The sequence below is a fragment of the Mercenaria mercenaria genome, chromosome 14, assembly GCF_021730395.1.
Source record: "Mercenaria mercenaria strain notata chromosome 14, MADL_Memer_1, whole genome shotgun sequence".
Classification (NCBI taxonomy): domain Eukaryota; kingdom Metazoa; phylum Mollusca; class Bivalvia; order Venerida; family Veneridae; genus Mercenaria; species Mercenaria mercenaria.
Window position 1 is genome coordinate 53,460,011 of NC_069374.1, and position 18,541 is coordinate 53,478,551.

The 18,541-nt window shown below is 34.6% G+C and overlaps 1 protein-coding gene across 1 annotated transcript; it reads right to left on the reverse strand.

Annotated features, from left to right (window-relative positions):
* Nucleotides 1-6,126: 6,126 nt before the first annotated feature.
* Nucleotides 6,127-13,182, reverse strand: LOC123527576 (uncharacterized). Its single transcript, XM_045307140.2, has 2 exons — nucleotides 12,730-13,182; nucleotides 6,127-7,463 (listed from the first exon to the last, which is right to left on the reverse strand). The coding sequence occupies exons 1-2, from the start codon at nucleotides 12,940-12,942 to the stop codon at nucleotides 6,444-6,446; spliced, it is 1,233 nt and encodes a 410-aa protein (XP_045163075.1). The 5' UTR covers nucleotides 12,943-13,182; the 3' UTR covers nucleotides 6,127-6,443.
* Between the last annotated feature and the right edge of the window lie 5,359 nt (nucleotides 13,183-18,541).

The window sequence follows — 18,541 nt, forward strand, 5'->3', positions numbered from 1 at the left end:
TAAACTTTCGTTCCCATTATGTAACAACTACGCCGTAGTAAATATTTACGTTTTTTACAGCTTAAACAGTTATAACAACGCATAATACATGGAAGACTATTTAAAATGTTAAATATATCATGTTTTTTACATTTAATTTTACCCTTTTCAGTGACAATAAATTGAAAAAATGTTGTTCCCTATCCACACCCCGGCCCAGTCTCATAACACTCTCACTTCAGTGACTGCATGACTCTGTCTGGTATGTGTTATATCATGAATCTAGCATGACCCAGTAATGAAGCCATTTGTGAAATTCACTGAATGTTATGACAAAATAATAAGGTTCCATTAATGTCAAATTGTTAAAATCTTTATTGACTATTGAAAGGAAAAATGTATTAAGAAATGCTAGAATCAAAATATAGCATGACATAAAGCCATATTAGAATAATCAGTAATACATAATTTCAGTCATTACATTTTCAGCGCTGTTCAACTTGTTCTAGTTGAGTTTTTAATACAATCATTTTTGTTCATGTTACAAAGCGTGCATTTTCCATCAGTTCCAGTTAAAACAATTCTTACAGTCAAACCTGTGCTAAATACCACCCCAGAACAATAGCATCTTTCCAGAAAGACCACTCTGAAAGTCTCGCTGAATATTACTCTTCAGTAAGTTATACTGCATACACAATATATACAACAGCCTGGCTCTTTTAGTAGTTCCCAGGGTGGTCTTTAAAGACAGGTTTGACTGTAAATACATTGGATAAGATTATAATTTTCTCAAGAGTTACTAAACTAACCCCTCTATTGAAAACTGGACTTAAAAACTTAGTTTTGGCTGTGATTGTTTCATCAGATTTTCACACATAAAAAAACACCATTTATAATTTTATATAATTTCCTATGATATTTATTGATAATGCAGCAAATAAAACCTGATCTTAGACAATATTCCAATGAAAACAACATTCAATAGTTAGTGATAGAGTAACTTTTTTATGCCCCTGGCATCTACTGATGCGGGAGGCATATAGTGATCGTCCTGTCCGTCCGTCCGTCCCTACGAGGTTAACCAAATTGGACCGTTTCGTCTAGCATCAATACCCCTTATTAGAATGACTTGATACCAATGCAGATGTAACCTGTGAACATTCCTCATCTTCAGACATCACCTGACCTCAGTTTGACCTTGACCTTGACCTCATTTTGGACTTTGGTTACTTTATATGGGCCATCTCTTGGTTAACCAAATGGGACCGTTTCGTCTAGCATTAATACCGTTTACAAGAATGAATTGATACTAAAACAGATGAAACCTGTGACCATTCCTCATCTTCAAACATCACCTGACCTCAGTTTGACCTTGACCTCGTTTTGGACTTAGGTTACTTTGTATCGACAAGGATGCCACTGGGGGCATCAAGCGTTTATTGAACGCAGCTCCTTGTTTGGGATTTACTTGAATATTTGTGGCCTACTGAAAACACGTTGTCTGATACACTATATTTGTGACCGGAATACGACCAAGGAATAACAGAAAAGGCCTAGGTATATAGACTTTTAGTGCTCTCTTATACTATATATACTACTGGGGTCAAGTATGATCGTTTTTGTGTCAGATTTTTAAATAAATGTCATTGTTTTGGTATCAGGTTGTTATTCGGGCAAAATTTTTGAAAAACGGCTTTATGAGCCTTAAAACGCCCATATTTGCATGTATATATTTTTTCTAAGTATTGTGGTAACTCTTTTTTTTTCACTTCCATGTTGTTCTGGGGTACAAACTCTTATGAAAAAATGACATTTTAAGTGTAAAAGTCTGGTTTATAAAAATCTCATTGCATTGCTACCTATTATTTGGACTATCAGCACTCCATCCCTATACTGTGTTATCATTTTTTTGTCAAAAATATACAACTACTGTATAAACTCTCTGTGGGCAAATATGAAAAAGCTTTTTTACCTGGTCAAAATGATCAGTAAAACTTCTCCTAATTCATGACAAAGAGAAAACAATATTGCACATGGCGCACGTATTTCAAAGGGAGGTAATTTTCGTTTCCTGTTTTTTTATTCCACTCATGTACCGTATCGTCCCGTACTGTATTCTGATAAAAGTAAGTAGGACTGAACCTAGGTTTTAGTCCTTTTAGTTTTCATTTAGCCTATTCTTCAGACAATTGTACAATCTTTCAGAAAAATTTTACTTCAAAGACCAGTTGCAAATCGTTTACAGCCGGTAGTTTTCATTCTACCCAAAGAGCTATAAAAATTTATACTTCTTTGTTCTACCCCAAATAAATCTCACACATTTTTGCCATCAACGTCTTTCCCCTAAAACACATCAAGCACACCGTGCCAGTTGAAAATAACGTTAACAAGCGGTCAGAACAGGCTAAATGCAAACTAACAAGACTAAACACTAGGTTCAATCCTACTTAATTACATACAGAATTGATGAAACTTCCGTAAATGCTATATGCACAGAACAACTTGTTATTTCCAAATAAGGAATTTGTATATATTTTGTATATCACCAACTGGTAAATGCCTAACACATTTGTTGTATTCACATAACGAATTAAACTATTTCTATCGTGGCTTCACTGAAATTGTTTAGTCAATCTAACTTTTTTTTTACAGCAGACAAGTAGGAGACAATGTGGAGCGATTTTAAACACTACGGCTTGTAAGCCTCGCTCACACATAGAAATAGAAGGGAAAAGCAAAAATGTTAAAATACTATAGTATTGTCTAATTTAGTTAGAGTACACTTTACCAGACAGAACAGATATAATACTTTTTGTCACTGAATGAATATTTTTTTATGTTTTTTTAATCCCCTGCCACGAGTGGTGGGGGTTAAAGGAATGGTCTCCGTCTGTCCTTCCACCTGTTCGTCCGTAACAATTGTGTCCGCTCCACATAACTTAAACCCCTAGAAGGATTTTCATGAAACTTGGTTAAAATGATTACTTCATCAAGACGATATGCAGAACTCACGAGTCAGCCATGTCGGCTCGAGGTCAAGATCACAACTCAAGGTCAAAGGTTTGAGCCCGCTCTGTATCTCCTAAACCCCTTCATGGATTTTCATGAAACATGGGTCAAATGATCACCTCATTAAGACAATGTGCAGAACTTATGTCAAGGTCACAACTCAAGGTCAAAGGTTTGAGCCTTCCATTTTGTGTCCGCTCTGTATCTCCTAAACCCCTTGAAGGATTTTCTTAAAACTTGGGTCAAATAATCACCTCATCAAGACGATGTGCAAACTCATGAGTTAGTCATGTCACCTCAAGGTCACAACTCAAGGTCAAAGGTTTGTGCCAAAAGGTTCCATTTTGTGTTCGCTCTGTATCTCCTAAACCCCTTGAAGGATTTTAATATGACTTGGCTGTAATATTCCCCTATAAAGACGATGTGCAGAACTCAAAATTCACCAATGCTAGCTCAAAGTCACAGCTCAAATGTTTGAGCCTTCAGTTTCTTAAATGATCATACATGGACTCTAAAATATACTTAACAACGTCAATGCTTCCACCCAATACCATCAACCCTTTCACTGTTATTAACAGCGACGGGGGATATAGCTGTCTTTCAGACTGCCTTGTTATTTTCATTTTGTCGGGGGTGGGGGTGGGGGGATTTGGCTTAACCTTGCAATGACACAACCATAGGTAGACCATATGGCAACTTTCCAGCTTTAATGGTTGTGGAAGACCCCAGCTGCTCCTCGGTGCATTATTTCTTCACGGGCGGGCTCCTGGGTAGAACCACCAACCTTCCGTAAACCAGCTTACAAGAAGAACGCCCCAAGTGAGGCTCGAACCCACATCGGTGAGGGGCAAGAGATTCAAAGCCAGCGTCCTTAACCACTAGGCCATGGAGGCCGCCTGAATTCATATGTACTTCATGACCTTTACAGTTTATTGATTTTCATCAATTTTTGGTTGGTTTGAAAATTTTGAACGGACGCAAACTTACTCCCACTAAAACTGCTAGCATTATATTTTTCTGTCTGTGTCTTTCTTTATTCGAGTTGCAGATCTTTTAACTATTATTCAAAATAAAATACGAAATATTATTCCCTTCTGCACAGGCTTCATGCCTGTTTGTCAGCTTTTGGATAAGAGATAGAAACGCACTTAAACTAACTTTAAATGGGACAAATTAAGCTTTAACAATAATACTATACTCTATAAATGATTCGTACCATTCATAAACAATCAATATCTTAACTGTTGAAATTGTAGTGTCAGAAAACTACAGAGAAAACCAAGTGAATACTGCCAAATAGATATTTGTAAAACAAAGATTATCTATTGCAGAATCCCGGAAGAAAACATAAAGATGCGGACACATTCTTTTTATTCACCATTCACAATATAATCAATTTTGTCAGCCTAAAGTATTAAAAAAATCCTCCCTTCTTTTCACATTCCTCCACTCATTTATACATGCACTCGCAATATATAGGACCAGGCATAATGGTATTTCCCAGGTACTTGGGGCAGGATTATTTAGATAAGCAGCAAACACTGGGTGGCCCTGGCACGTCGCGAGAGGGGCCAAAGGACATCGACGGAACTATCATTGCCCTGAAGCCGACGGGAATGGCCTTCAAAGGGACCGTTTGTGTATGGAAGAAGGCATCTTCTTGGTGACGGCATTGTGATAGGCGGAATGAAAGGAAGTCCCTGAGCCTCCCAATCCCTACACTAAACGTGGGGTACGGGAGGGGAGGGGCGACCAGCCTGCACCTCGCCACTACAACACCGCCCTTGTTAGGGCGGCAGCAACAACCTCTCCCTGGGCACCATAATTTAGGTCTCACTGGCTATGAACACTTTTGGATTCAAAATTATTGGATTGTTTAGTTATACTCTATGGAAATTGCATAGAGCAGCATTTGGCTTCAACAATTCTCTTGAACGGCATGCCCAGTGACACGACATGGATCCGTACTCATACTCAGCGTAATGCTATACAGTGGCTGAAAGGCCGGATGGACCATGATTAAATTTTAATACTTACTCACTCACGGAGTGACCCTGATTCAAATTAGAAAGAGTACGAGTTGACTCGAATAATGAAGGAATGAAGAATTTTACTACAGTAACTGAAAGTGTATGCTAATAGATTTAAATGAGCGGAATGGACAAAGGGATGTAGAAGCTTTTAATTTTCTCAAAATTTTGCTTAGAAAGTTAAATTTTCTTTCTGACTTTGACAAAATAATAATAATATTTCGATTTTGTGTTTAATTCAAACTTATGTGTTTAAAAAATTAGCAGGTTTATGTCTTATTTTGGACTTTTTGAATAGGTAGCTGGGGCGTCACATAATAATTTCTATTGCGTTATTAGCTTGACGATACACCTTGCAAAAGAATGCCTCTCACTGACGTCTTAATTATTTTATCTATAAAGATATCACAATACAAATGTCATTGGTAAGGCAAATGTTTATTGATTCGTTGGTCTATAGAACAGTTCACTTAACTGTTTCAATTTTGGATCGATGTCTTATTCAGTTAACATTGATCAGTTAAATTTACTCTAAAGTTTCTGCTTTCTGAAATTAATTATTAAATTAGATTTTCAAAAAACAATTGTTTTCAATAACATCAGAGCAAGACACAACGCGGAGTTGCCACAATAAACAGAAAGCTTGAAATGTGATAGTTTCTACATTATATTGTACATTTTCACCAACATAAATTTCATAGTTTGATATGTTTAGTATCTTCGTCTTTAATTGACAGTTAATGATGCAAAGCTACGAATGATAATAACTCGTGAATACTGCACATAAATCACTTATGGTGAAAGATTATGTAAATTTGACGCACCGGAAAAAATATGCATCTTAGCATTTATTGCAGAACTACGCTATTATTTGTTTCTTCAGTGTTTATGTCTTACAATGAATTCCATATACACATACAAGAGAAGCATTTTCTCGTAGACATGCTTCCGGAATAAAGTCAGCTTAGAAAGTTGCTATATTTGTTGGTAATTGTACAAAAACGAGTTAATGATAAGAGAGAGAATATGTGTATACATGTAAAACACGAGTTCGATATACAGAAAAATTGTCTTACAGTAAAATATGACATAAAGAGAAGAAATGGAGTAAAGAAGATATAAAATATTTACTGAAATTATACAGATTTATACATTTTGTTATTGATAGATGTTGCTATATTAAGAAAGAAACTTCTGTATGTATCTTCAATTATGTTTTAGGCGGTGTTGGCAGCCCATAAATGTTCAAAAAGATAATGTCATGAAAGAAGTGCAATTGATATTTACAATCATCCATACTGTCCTTCCTAACGAGACCTCTCGAAATATTATTCAGAGAACAATACACAACACATAAACATACAAAATTGTACATTTGTAGTTCAGAAATGTACAGAAAAAAAAAATGCATTCGCCTGCTCTGTATCATTTGCAACGGAGCTTTTTACTCCTGTTGTATGTCGCCACCCGATCAATCAATAATTCATCACATTGTGTTACGGCGAATCGTGGTGGTTTGTTAGCATCAGCCTTTGAACTTTTTTGTCGAGGAGAGTCAAGTTTTTTAGGAACAGGAGATTTAGGTGTATCGCAATCTTTATCGAGGCTTTTATTCACCTCTTTTTCCCTAGAAGACGTTACCGCATCATGCGCATCTAGTGAGAGTAGAAGATTTGAAGTTGAAGGCCGACTTAGTTCTGGTACATATGATAATGGGGGTTTGATAAATGTTGCAAAAACGATACTTTTTCTACGCTCTTCTATTTGTTCAGGTTTCTTGAAAACATCTGATTTGCTTAAAGTCGGACCCGCAGATGACTGTGGTCTTGGATTAGCAGATGCCTGTGATCTTTGACTCAGAAACGGCTGTGACCTTTGACCTAGAGATGATTGCGATCTCTTGAATTCAGGTCTGTATGAAAAAGAACATTCATTGCTTCCACTGTCTGATACTGGATGATGCTCATCAATATGTTTCTTGGATTCTGTCAAAGACTTAGCACGGTGAAACGAAACAGACGTTTTCGGTTTGCTATTGCTGTTTAACGACGGCATTGTGGTAACTTCTTTCGCTTCTGGTAACCTACGACTCTTAAATGATGACGATTTTGATTCGTTTGTGGTGGTGTTTTCCCGTCTAATTAAAGCGCTATGTTTCCTCGCACGTTCCGCGTTTAATTTTACACTATTTTCTCCTCTAAGTAGAGAGTTTTCCCGGTCTTTTACTATTTTATTTTCTTCAGCCTCGTTTTCGGAATCACTCGAAACGTCATTTCTGTTTGTCATATTAACTATATCGTCTGCTTCAACAGTTTCGTCAACAAAAGCATAATCTTTTGTGGCACGGCGACTATATAACCTGTCAACCATTTTGTCAATCTCGAAGCTTGACATTTTCTTTTGGCCTACAAAACGACCTGTGCCGGGAGTAGCCTTTCGTCGAACCTGCAGGTAGAAGAGGAAATTTCATAAATCATTTAATAGATTATATACATTTTAACTAAAGTAACGCAGTAACTCAGCAACGTCCATAAATATCAATGACTTTAATGACATAAATGACATAAAAATAGCGTGGCTCATGGCTAAGTCTGTATCAATGTTTTTCTTCTTTTTCCTTTTATCATCAGATGCTAATTGTATGAAACTGTACTTCTTAGTAATCTCCACACTTGTGTCAAAATAAATTCTGTTCGCTTAAATTATATTTCTTTACAAAACAAGGTTCATATAAATACTAGATTACAAAAATTAATATCCATTGTTATTCTAAAACCTACTTGTACCCCATATTGTTGACTAACGGCACATTTCACAAGACCATATGTTGTGTATGTTTCTGTTATGGCACATCTTGTTTCAAGATGTTTTCTTTTTTATCTTTAATTGTTACTTATTATAGAACACTATATAAGCTTTACTTCCTATTTAGAATTTCACTTTTGTCATTTTATTTTAGTATTGTTCACAAAAAGTATACTTCATCAGAAGTCAAAACTTCAATAATTACTAGATTACATAAAGTAATATTCAAAAAAATGGCGTAAGGCTTAAACTACGAGGTCATGTATGGTATGTCTTCTTTTATTTTTTGTGGCTAATTCTGCAGTTTCTAGCCGATCTCTTTTTTATTATCAACGTTAATCATATGATCTAACAGAACAGGAGCAATACTTTCTATTCACTACTTTTACTTCATAACTTCTATTCACTACTTTTACTTCATAACTAAAACTTAAACATCACAAAACACCATACATTATAGACGACTTGGAGTGGCTGAATTTCACACCATATCCTTAATTTATACAAAATCAATCCTATTCCTTAAAATATCTGTCAACTGCATTAATTCCAGTATAATCTATCTTCCTTCTCTACAAATATGATTTTACTTTTCTCTTGTTTTTCGTTTTGGTTTCTTTTCTCCTTTGTTTTGACAACAACTCAGTATTGTTTTGTTCTGTACTACATGTTGATATGTTATCCTAAAGTTTTTACCAAGACTTTCTCTTTCATGGTGGCTTTCCTATTGTTTCTTCTGCTGTGTTCTGCAGTAACGTAATTATGAAACGTAAGTCATCTACCACCATGAGAGGAATTTATCTGCCTGTTAAATTCAGATTTCTTTTTCTGGTATGGTTATTGTTTTATTCTTGCTGTGATTGTTATCTGCCATTTGCTATAATTTCGGATCTTTTCTTCTCCTATACAACATTACACAACCTTAAGGTTCAGTTGAACAGTCGCAGATACCCAGTCAGCCAAAAGCAGATTATAAACATATATTTCTCATCCTTGCTCTTTGGCTCTATTGCTATACTGTTTATATCCGTCCAAATTTGGAATATTCATTCACTTATACTTTTATCAGGTGATGTACATCTAAACCCAGGACCTGGATCGAATGATTCCATATCGTCATCATCCTCACTATCGACCTTTACGGAGCATATTGATCTCCTTTATCCACTTAAATGTTCAAAGTATATCTTTAAAGTTAGATTCCCTTTATGCAGAGCTAAAGGACTTCGATATCTTAGCTTTTTCAGAAACATGGTAGAGATTTTCCTAATGACGAATTAATTTTGGAGTCTTTTTCACTTCCTGAAAGAAAGGACCGAGCAGACGGATATGGAGGCGTTATTCTTTATGTAAAACAGTATCTATACTATAGAAGAAGGCGTGATCTTGAAATCAACGGTGTGGAATGTCTTTAGATTGAAATAGTATTTTCTAACAAACATATTATTTTCGGTACATTTTATAGGCCACCAAATACTGATGCCTTTCAACACACTCTTTGATATTAGACTCTATTCATCTTGCTTTTGATACAGGTATTGAAAACATCATTATTGCCGGTGACTTTAATCTTAACATAGCCAACCAGGTTTCTAACAAAAAAGTCAGTAGTATATGTGACCAATTCTCCTTGACGCAGTTAATTGATACACCTACTGAGACATCACCCTCAATCATTGATCTAATTTTTATCTCAAATAAAAACTTAATACACATAAGTGGCGTTGGTGACCCATTTCTTCCTCAAAACGTTAGATACCACTGCCCAGTTTATGGACTTTTAAACCTTAAAAAGGCAAAATTTCCACCATTTTACCGCCACGTTTGGATATTCGATAAGGGTAACTACGACAGACTTAGGCAAATAACATCAACATTTGACTGGGACTCTCTCAAACATGAGGATATAGATAAGTACACGGAAAACATTGCAAATGAAATTATTGAGAATGCCAAAATATGTATCCCGAACAGAAAAGTACTGATCAGAGAGGGTGAACCGTCTTAGTTCACGAATGAAATCAGATTACTAATTAGGAAACGTAAACGTTACTATAGAAAGGCAAGACAAAGAAACACTCCGTATCACTGGGAAAAATTTCGAAACCTCCGCAATCTTATAGTTAACAAAATCCGTGTTGCAAAGAGTCAGCAGTTGGATCTTCTTTCTAAAAAGTTAAAATCAGAATCTCAAACCAACAAAACTTGGTGGTCTTGTTTGAAATCTTTCATAAAAAAACCATATTCATCCTCCTCTATTCCTCCCTTGTCATATGATGATAAAATTATTGAAGATATGCCTGGTAAAGCCAACTTGTTCAATGACTTTTTTGTTGGTCAAACACGTATGGATGAGAACTCAGCACCCACGCTGCCACACCCACAAGCTGTTGATCACGACCTCCTTGTTAGTATTACTATTTCCCCAGATGAAGTAATATCTGTTTTACAATCTCTTCAACTAGGTAAAGCTGCAGGCCCTAATAGTATAAATAATCGTATCCTTCGTGAGCTTTCTCTAGAACTATCCGGCCCCTTGTGTGACCTCTTTAATTACTCATTGCGTGTTTCTACAGTTCCAAACAGTTGGAAAAACGCTAATGTTACACCTATTTTTAAGTCTGGAGACCCCTCTCTTGTAAATAACTACCGTCCTATTTCTCTCATAAGTACTGTCAATAAAGTGTTTGAAAAAATTGTGTTCAAACATACTTTCAATTTTCTTCATCCTCTCTCCCCTGCAGTCTGGTTTTGTTCCGGGTGACTGTACAGTAAACCAACTTACATATATCCACAATTTATTTTCACAAGCTATTGATTCTGGTAAAGAGATAAGGGCTATATTTTGTGACATAAGTAAGGCATTCGACCGTGTTTGGCACAAGGGTCTCATTTATAAACTTAAGTCTATTGGAATCTCTGGGTCCTTATTATCCTGGTATTCCTCATATCTGCATAATAGGAAACAAAGTGTTATACTTCCTGGCTGTAAATCATCTCAAAAAGTAATCACTGCAGGGGTTCCCCAAGGATCAATCCTTGGCCCCCTTTTATTTTTAATCTACATCAATGACATAGTCCTAGATATTCAAGCTCATATAAGGTTATTTGCAGATGATACGAGCCTTTCAATTGTAGTTGAAAATCCAAATACTGCTTCTGCTATCTTAAATTCAGATCTTAATAAAATTTCAAACTAGGCATCAAGGTGGCTAGTGAACTTTAACCCTTCTAAAACTGAGTCGTTATTGATATCCCGCAAACAAAATAGAATCTATCATCCTCCACTATTAATGCAGGGTCAGCAAATAAACGAAGTCCATAATCATAAACATTTAGTTATTTTTCTATCAAATGATCTTAGGTGGACTACACAAATTGAGTACATAACAAAGAAAGCCTGGCTGCGAATAAATGTCATGAAAAAGTTAAAAATTTCAGCTAGACAGAAATTCTCTTGAGGTAATCTACAAATCATTCATTAGACCTATTCTTGAATATGGTGACGTACTTTTTGACAATTGCACTCAAAATGAAAAACAGGAACTTGAAAAAATTCAGCATGAAGCAGCAAGAATAGTAACTGGAACAACGAAACTCGTTTCTATTGACAAACTTTTATCTGAAGTTGGCTGGGAAACCCTTGCAAACAGAAGGAAAAAACATAAGTTAGTACTGTTTTATAAAATGAAAAATAACCTCACACCGTCCTATCTTTCAGACCTTGTTCCATCTAATGTAGGAAGAGACCACAGATACCCTCTTAGAAATGCTGAAAATATTCAGACTGTATTCACACATACTGCATTTTATTACAATTCCTTCCTTCCATCAGTCATACGGGACTTCAACGCTCTTCCAGACGAAATACGTAATGCTTGTTCTCTAGCGTCCTTTAAGCGTACGTTAAATAATGACATTCCTACTGTTCCAAAGTACTTTCTGACAGGAGTAAGAAAATCTCAAATACTTCATACAAGGCTACGTACGCAATGGAGCTCTCTATCTTCTGAGCTCTATGCTAAAAACATTATTGAGTACTGCGGGGATGTAGAAACGTCTTATCACTATTTTTTCATATGCCCGAGGTATTCTCACTTAAGAATACAATTGTTCAATATCATATCCCAGTTTTGTACTCCAACATTAAATGTTATCTTACAAGGTAATCCTGCCCTATCAGATGATTCCAACGTAGAAATATTTACTGCTGTTCAGTGTTACATTGTTAAATCCAAACGATTTTGATCTATAAGAAGTAAACATATCAGAAATAGCTTACATGAAAAATAGCATATCAAACCCTTTTAACTGTGTTAAGTGATAGTAACTCCATCATGTAATTGCCTCTAGTTTTGTTGTCAATTTCTTACTATTTCTGTTCCTTTTTCTTCCTTTTTTTTATACCAGTATCTCCTACTACGGATAACTTTATAAATAGTTACTTTACACCTGTGTAATATTCTTTAGTAAACGTTTGTAATTTTTTTCCATGTATTTGAAGGTTTCTATTGCCATGAACTATATATGCACATTGTTGTAAAAGGGAGAGGACAACCTTAAGCTTATAAAGCTTCCTGTCCAATCCTTTATTGTATATTTGTAATCATGTTGTAAAAATATTGCAAAATAAAATATGTTTAAACCAAAAATAACGTGTTTTTTTTTCTAAAAAAAAAAAAAAGATGGAATTTATTTTGAACATTGCTTATATCGCATCAACATGCAAAGAAACCATGGATCATTAGTACCAACATGTGACTTAATCTTTGTGTGTGCTTTTAAGCCAACATCAGCACAACTGTTTATAACTTTAGATCTATTGCATGTTAGCAATTTCTTAAGAGCTGAATTCTTATAAATATATAATATGTTATTACTGTTCGGGATGAAACAAAACACTTACCAGAGTTAGATCTGGTGTTGGATCCTCAACTTCAGAGCTCCTTTTGGGTTCACTCAGTCTTTTTACAAGGACGCACATCTCTCTCTTGGTCAGTGATTCGAGCCCACGGTACTTGCGACCCAGGCTACATAGTGGAATAAAACGCGGTGGACTAAAGTCCGTCTTCCGGCGAACGAAGTCAGTGTGTGGTAGCCCTGTCTCCAGATAGTTCATAATTCATACTACCCGAGTAACATGCAAAAAATAAAAAAGTTTAGCACGTGTTCTGGTATCATATATCCAGCCAAAATTAATAAAAAGTATTTAGAACCAATATTTTGTATCAAATTTATCCTTAAAGAAAATATAAACTGAAGATATTCCTTAGTCCATTTCAGTCTAAAATTATTATATCTTAAATAGTTTTAAGTCTTGTTTCAGTTAAATACCAGCTTATTAATAGCATTTTGTTATTAGGAGGGTTGTAACACTATATGAAGACTATCTGTAAAAACAATCGCAGATAATAGTTGATGTATGCGTGTAAAATAGGCCATGTACACGCGACAAATAAGCTATAATCAGGGTCTTTAAAAATTTATTTTGATAGTGTGAAAGACTTTTTATAATCTATAACAACAATGAATATTTTACACGGTCTATCCAAAACTTAATTAAACTACCGTCTTTTTAACTCCGACATTTTCAAACCAGTTAACTTTAACGTGTTTATGGTCCTTTAACGTAATGCTCATCACACCAAGACGACATGCAGAGAGCATGTGTTAGCTGCACCGATCCCAGATCAAGCACACAACTGAAAACAATTGAAGAATAAAGTTTTAGCTGTTTGTTCAAAAGTACTGAAAACATGTTCTTATTGTGCAGACTCAACTGAGAAAAATATCAAAGTCTTAGAGTCTCTTTCGGTGAACGTCCTAGTAATCAAGACAGCTTTCAGATGTCTAAAATGCGCAATGTCAATGTCAAAACTGAAGGAGTTAATTCATTTCCGGTCCATATCTACTTTACCCGTTTTGAAGGATATTTACGAAATTTGGACTGACTGTTCGACGTATTAAGACAACTTGCATAGCCCCTATCAAAAATTTTACAAGCAAAAAGTCAAGGTTGTCACATATTTATACAAAATACAAAACTCTAGATCTAAGTGATTGCTATATAATATATCTGCAAATAAAACCACTTATATAAATTTCATACTGATAGGTTATTTTGATTACTGAATGACAGAATGTTTTTGTACACTCACTATCCATACAAGCACTTGTAAAACAAATCATAACCACAGTATACAGTCAAACACAATGTGTTAAAGACCACCTCTGAACAGAGACCACCTGGCTCTAAAGACCACATGTTTTGTTTTCCCATTTTAACCTTTATAGTGCATCTTAACCTGTGAATAAATACCACCTCCCAATAAAGACTACATTTGGCTCTCTCAATAGTTGACTGTACTTAACTTCACTTTGCCTCCGAGTCCTTAAAAGCAATCGACGGAGGACAAAAGTTTAACTAGTATGTTTGTTTATTACTTAAATTCGAAAACACACTGAATTTTAAGAAACTGTTCTAAGTTTTCTCTTCTTTTTTTAACTTTTTTTATTTTCCCGTTACAAAATGCAAACCCCGTTGGATGAACACTCATGTGAACGGGGTATGGAATACGCTATCAGCTAATTATCGCCAATATATTCCGCTGATGAATAAATGATAAAGCTAAATGTGTATTATTTATACCCGGGTTCATTCATTGTTCATTATCATAGGCTCCATAGTGTCGGAATTAATAAAACACTTGCCAAATATTACTTAATTATGGACTTAATTAAGAGGTGGCGCCCATTAGAGGTTGTAAAGTGACTGTCACAGTCATCTCTAAGTACAGTGACATTCCACACAAATTCATATCGCGTCATCTCTGGAATGACATTTTTTAATTACACTCATACGTTTTTATAGATTAAATTCCTTGTACTCATATCAAAATAATAAGTTAGTCATTTGTAGGGTATTGTGGAGGCCGCTGTCAAATCCTATACTCTAACAAGGATTTGAACCCTGGCCTTCGAACCAGGTGTCAGACGTTCTATCCCTGAACGACTCTGTCTTATAATGAGGTTATTTAAATGTTTTTTGTTGTTGTTTTTTAAGCGCGATTATCTATGTTAAGTTTACAATAAGGCCTAAAATTCTTTGTTTCCGGTAACATCCCCAGCTTTTATTATATTTGACTGGCTTATCATAGTAGGTTGTCCCCCTTGAAAATTATCCGATAATCGATATTGGTTTCCCTATTGATATTACTTTGAGCAATAGTTTATATAGGAAATTTATTTTTAAGGATTAATTTCAAATATGTCTTTTGGTTTGTGAATATTTTACCAGATATGACAGTAAACTTTAATTTCTCCTCTTCAATTTAATGTGAAAATATTTATTCTAACTGAACATCTTCTTGCTTCCAATTTTGTTTTAAAAGTATTACCGTCGCTTATATTGAACATATAGTGAACAGTGAACTTTTCAATTTCTTTTACTTTAGAGGCAAATAAATCATATTTTCCAAAGCATGACAATTTATTATTACATATATTGGTATTCTTGACTTTATAAACTATACAATAATATAATTTTAAGTGTAATAAGGTAAAGGCTTCTTGTTACCATTTTACTTCAAAGTGTACCAAGAAATAAAAAAAAAACTTGTGGATTTTTTTGAAATAATAACGTTCATAATTGTTAATAAGTCAAAAAAAAAAAAAAAAAAAAAAGAACAGAATAGAACAGAGCTTTGATTTTTCACCAAACTGTTTAGTTTATGATAAAAAAATCAACATAAATTACATAATTTCCGACTGAAAGCTAAATATCTTTGGAATATTGAATCATTCGACGAAATGAGAAAAACTACTTCAAAGAATAATTTTCTAATGAAATAGTGTAATTTGCAAGTTAGGCGCTCATTGAAAGCTGGTGAGAGGGGGAGAGAATGTGTACATTTATTTAAACAAAAGACACAGCATGGTTTCCACGATGTGCAAAGAAAGGGTGAAATTAACAGACGTGCAATATCATGTCTATTTTAGAAATGAAATCCGAGCTTGAAAAAAAAATTGGCATGCTTTCCATGAGTTTGCACGGTAGGATTATCTCTTTAGTACGACCTACATTTTTTATCACGGTTTTGTTCGTGGAAAGCATGAAAAACAGCCACCTTTACAGCTAAAGACTTTAGCTTACACGATAAACTTGATTTCATGCTTGAATTGTATAGTATGTACAAACACAATATCTGATTGGCATATTTGATTTATGTATAACCAAGTAACTTAGACACTATAAATAAGTAGACGGGATGAATCAGTGCTAATTGTTTTAAAAAATGAGTTAGGATCTCTGTGATAGACATGCACCAATACTGATCAGAAAAAAATCAGAAACTTGATTCATAATTCAATAGATTCTTTCTTTCTTTGATTTCTATGGAAAACCTTGGATCAAGACCAGTTAATAAAACATGTGTGTGCGTGTTTTAGTAACATGTTTTTTGGGTTTTTTTTAAGATTGTTAAATTGCTCGGGTTTTTCTTTGCCATTGCCTGTCAAATACAGTATTGCTTAGTTTATTACTTTATTTTATTATGTTTTAAAAGGTAAACTTCTAGGCATGAAAGTTAAACAAAAGTACCGTTATATGGACAAGAACAATCAGTCAAAATGGGAATACATGTATCTTCACACAAGTTTCGTTTTTCTCGAGGAAAATTATTATGTATACATGTGTTTGTGGGAAAGCTCGTTTATAAAATAATCCTCGGATTTCAATGTTTAGCCGTCATTTTCTGGAGGGATTCAAAGTTTCAAAAGAAAAGAAAAGAAATTTATTTAAATGTTTTCATTTCTGTTACATGACAACACGAATTTCGCAATATCATAAGCTAACATAATGTTTTTGTTTTACAGAAATGTTTTATATCTTTACATGAATAATACTTCTATATGAATCTATAAAACAACATGATTTATATCAAAAACTGGCTACATGTTTTGTTGCTTTCTATGGAGTAACATGCGAGTTTATTTCCGTGTATTACCTAAAGCAAAATATTAGATCAATGCAAAATCCATGACAAAGAATTATTGATTTAGGTCATGAATGACACGACTTTAGCTAATGTAAGGGAGGCAATCCAATTTTGAAGGGAATTGCTTTAAAGCCCTGCTCCCGTCCTACCTTTTAACCCTAAATTGTCACTGAAAAAGCATGAAAATCCTGACTATGAACAGTGACGCCTGTCAAAATAGAGTCTATTTTATATAAAATTCTATATGAAATACCTGTGGTTTTGCGTGCTAAAGTGTGGCACGTGGCCGTTAACTGTTACCTATTGTTATCATTGGTTGCATACACACAAAAGAATTTGAATAGCTGGGGAGCAGGGCTTTAACGCAGTCGATAATTTAAGGGAGAAAATTCTTGCAAATTCTCGTTAAAAGCTGACCATGCATGCTAAAAAAAGTTAGGGTAGGTAGGGAAATTATTTTTATTTAAAAAAAATGAATACAAATAAGGGTGTTATGCATGCAGAGCATCTCTAAGTTGATTTCTTACATCACCGGCCATGTTTAAAGCATAAAAGTGCAGTTTTGCAACTTTTTGTTAAAAAGTTGAAAAAAAAAAATTTCCAAGGCATTTAGTGTCAGGCCAAAAATTTAGGGTAGGTCGGAATACCGTAAACAAACATTTTTTTACGCCTAAGGCATACGATTAGATAAGAATATAAAAACAGTAATCTCTATTACATTATAACTGTACATAAGGAATAACAATATAGCTAATAATCGATTAAAACAGTTTCATTATTGTGTCCACATTCCACGCAAATGATGCGTGCATTTGTAACAATTGTGTACGTGTTACACCAGTTTAGGGTGGTTTCCACTTTACTGATGATGATTCGTAGATCTTTTTAAATTCAGATTAGTGTTAATTGCGAAACAGTTGTATTTGTATCGCGTACATTTCCATCTTGCCCCCCCCCACCCCATATTTTTAAGCACTGATATACATTTCTGGACGTCAAGGTAGTTGACCATGTTTGCACTTATAAACTAGAATCAGTTTTTGCTGATTGCTGCCAAAACAATTTTATGTTAAGTTTATCAGCGTAGAATACAATACTTTCTTTTCGTATTTCTCTATTGATCCGTACTTATATAAAGTAGGTACTAGGTAGATATTTCGAAGGTAAGGGCAAGCCTTATAGCATGTCTGAAATAAAGGAAAACAAACTTTTGTTTATGTTAAGTTGAAATAAAAAGCCACACTGTTTTGACTGCACGATAAAATAGTTTCCATATATTACATATCAGAAGACAACTATCATTTACTACAAGGTCTAACATCATGCTTGAATAAGTTTATTCGTTTGAGGTTTTGTTTAATGTTGTGTTTTATGGTGTTTTACGGTGTCAGTGAAGGAAGACTCCATGTTCCTTTGAGAAAGTATTTTAAGTACGGGTGTGACCACCAACCCACTGCACATATATGTGTCCTTAGACCAGTCCGGTAACACAGACAGGAGATAAAAGTCCAGCCTGTCACCATGTCCAAGAAATTAAAACTTCTGTTACCGTTTTAAGTTTTAACCAAACTAACTGAATTCAGATTCAGAAGTTTGTTGTCAGGGTTAGGTAAAAGAAAAAGTCCAGACTGAAACTATTTTGTCTTTCCTATCCTGATTTTTTTCATATTGAAAGCTAGACGTTTTAAAGCATATATATACAGATAAACTTGCTCTAAAGAC

What these genes read in the sequence shown, in the direction of transcription:
- LOC123527576 (XM_045307140.2), bottom strand. Translation starts at nt 12,942, where the DNA reads ATGAACTATCTGGAGACAGGGCTACCACACACTGACTTCGTTCGCCGG. An exon ending in CAACACCAGATCTAACTCTG is followed by an intron (nt 7,464 to 12,729) that starts GTAAGTGTTTTG and finishes TTCTACCTGCAG; the next exon opens with GTTCGACGAAAGGCTACTCC.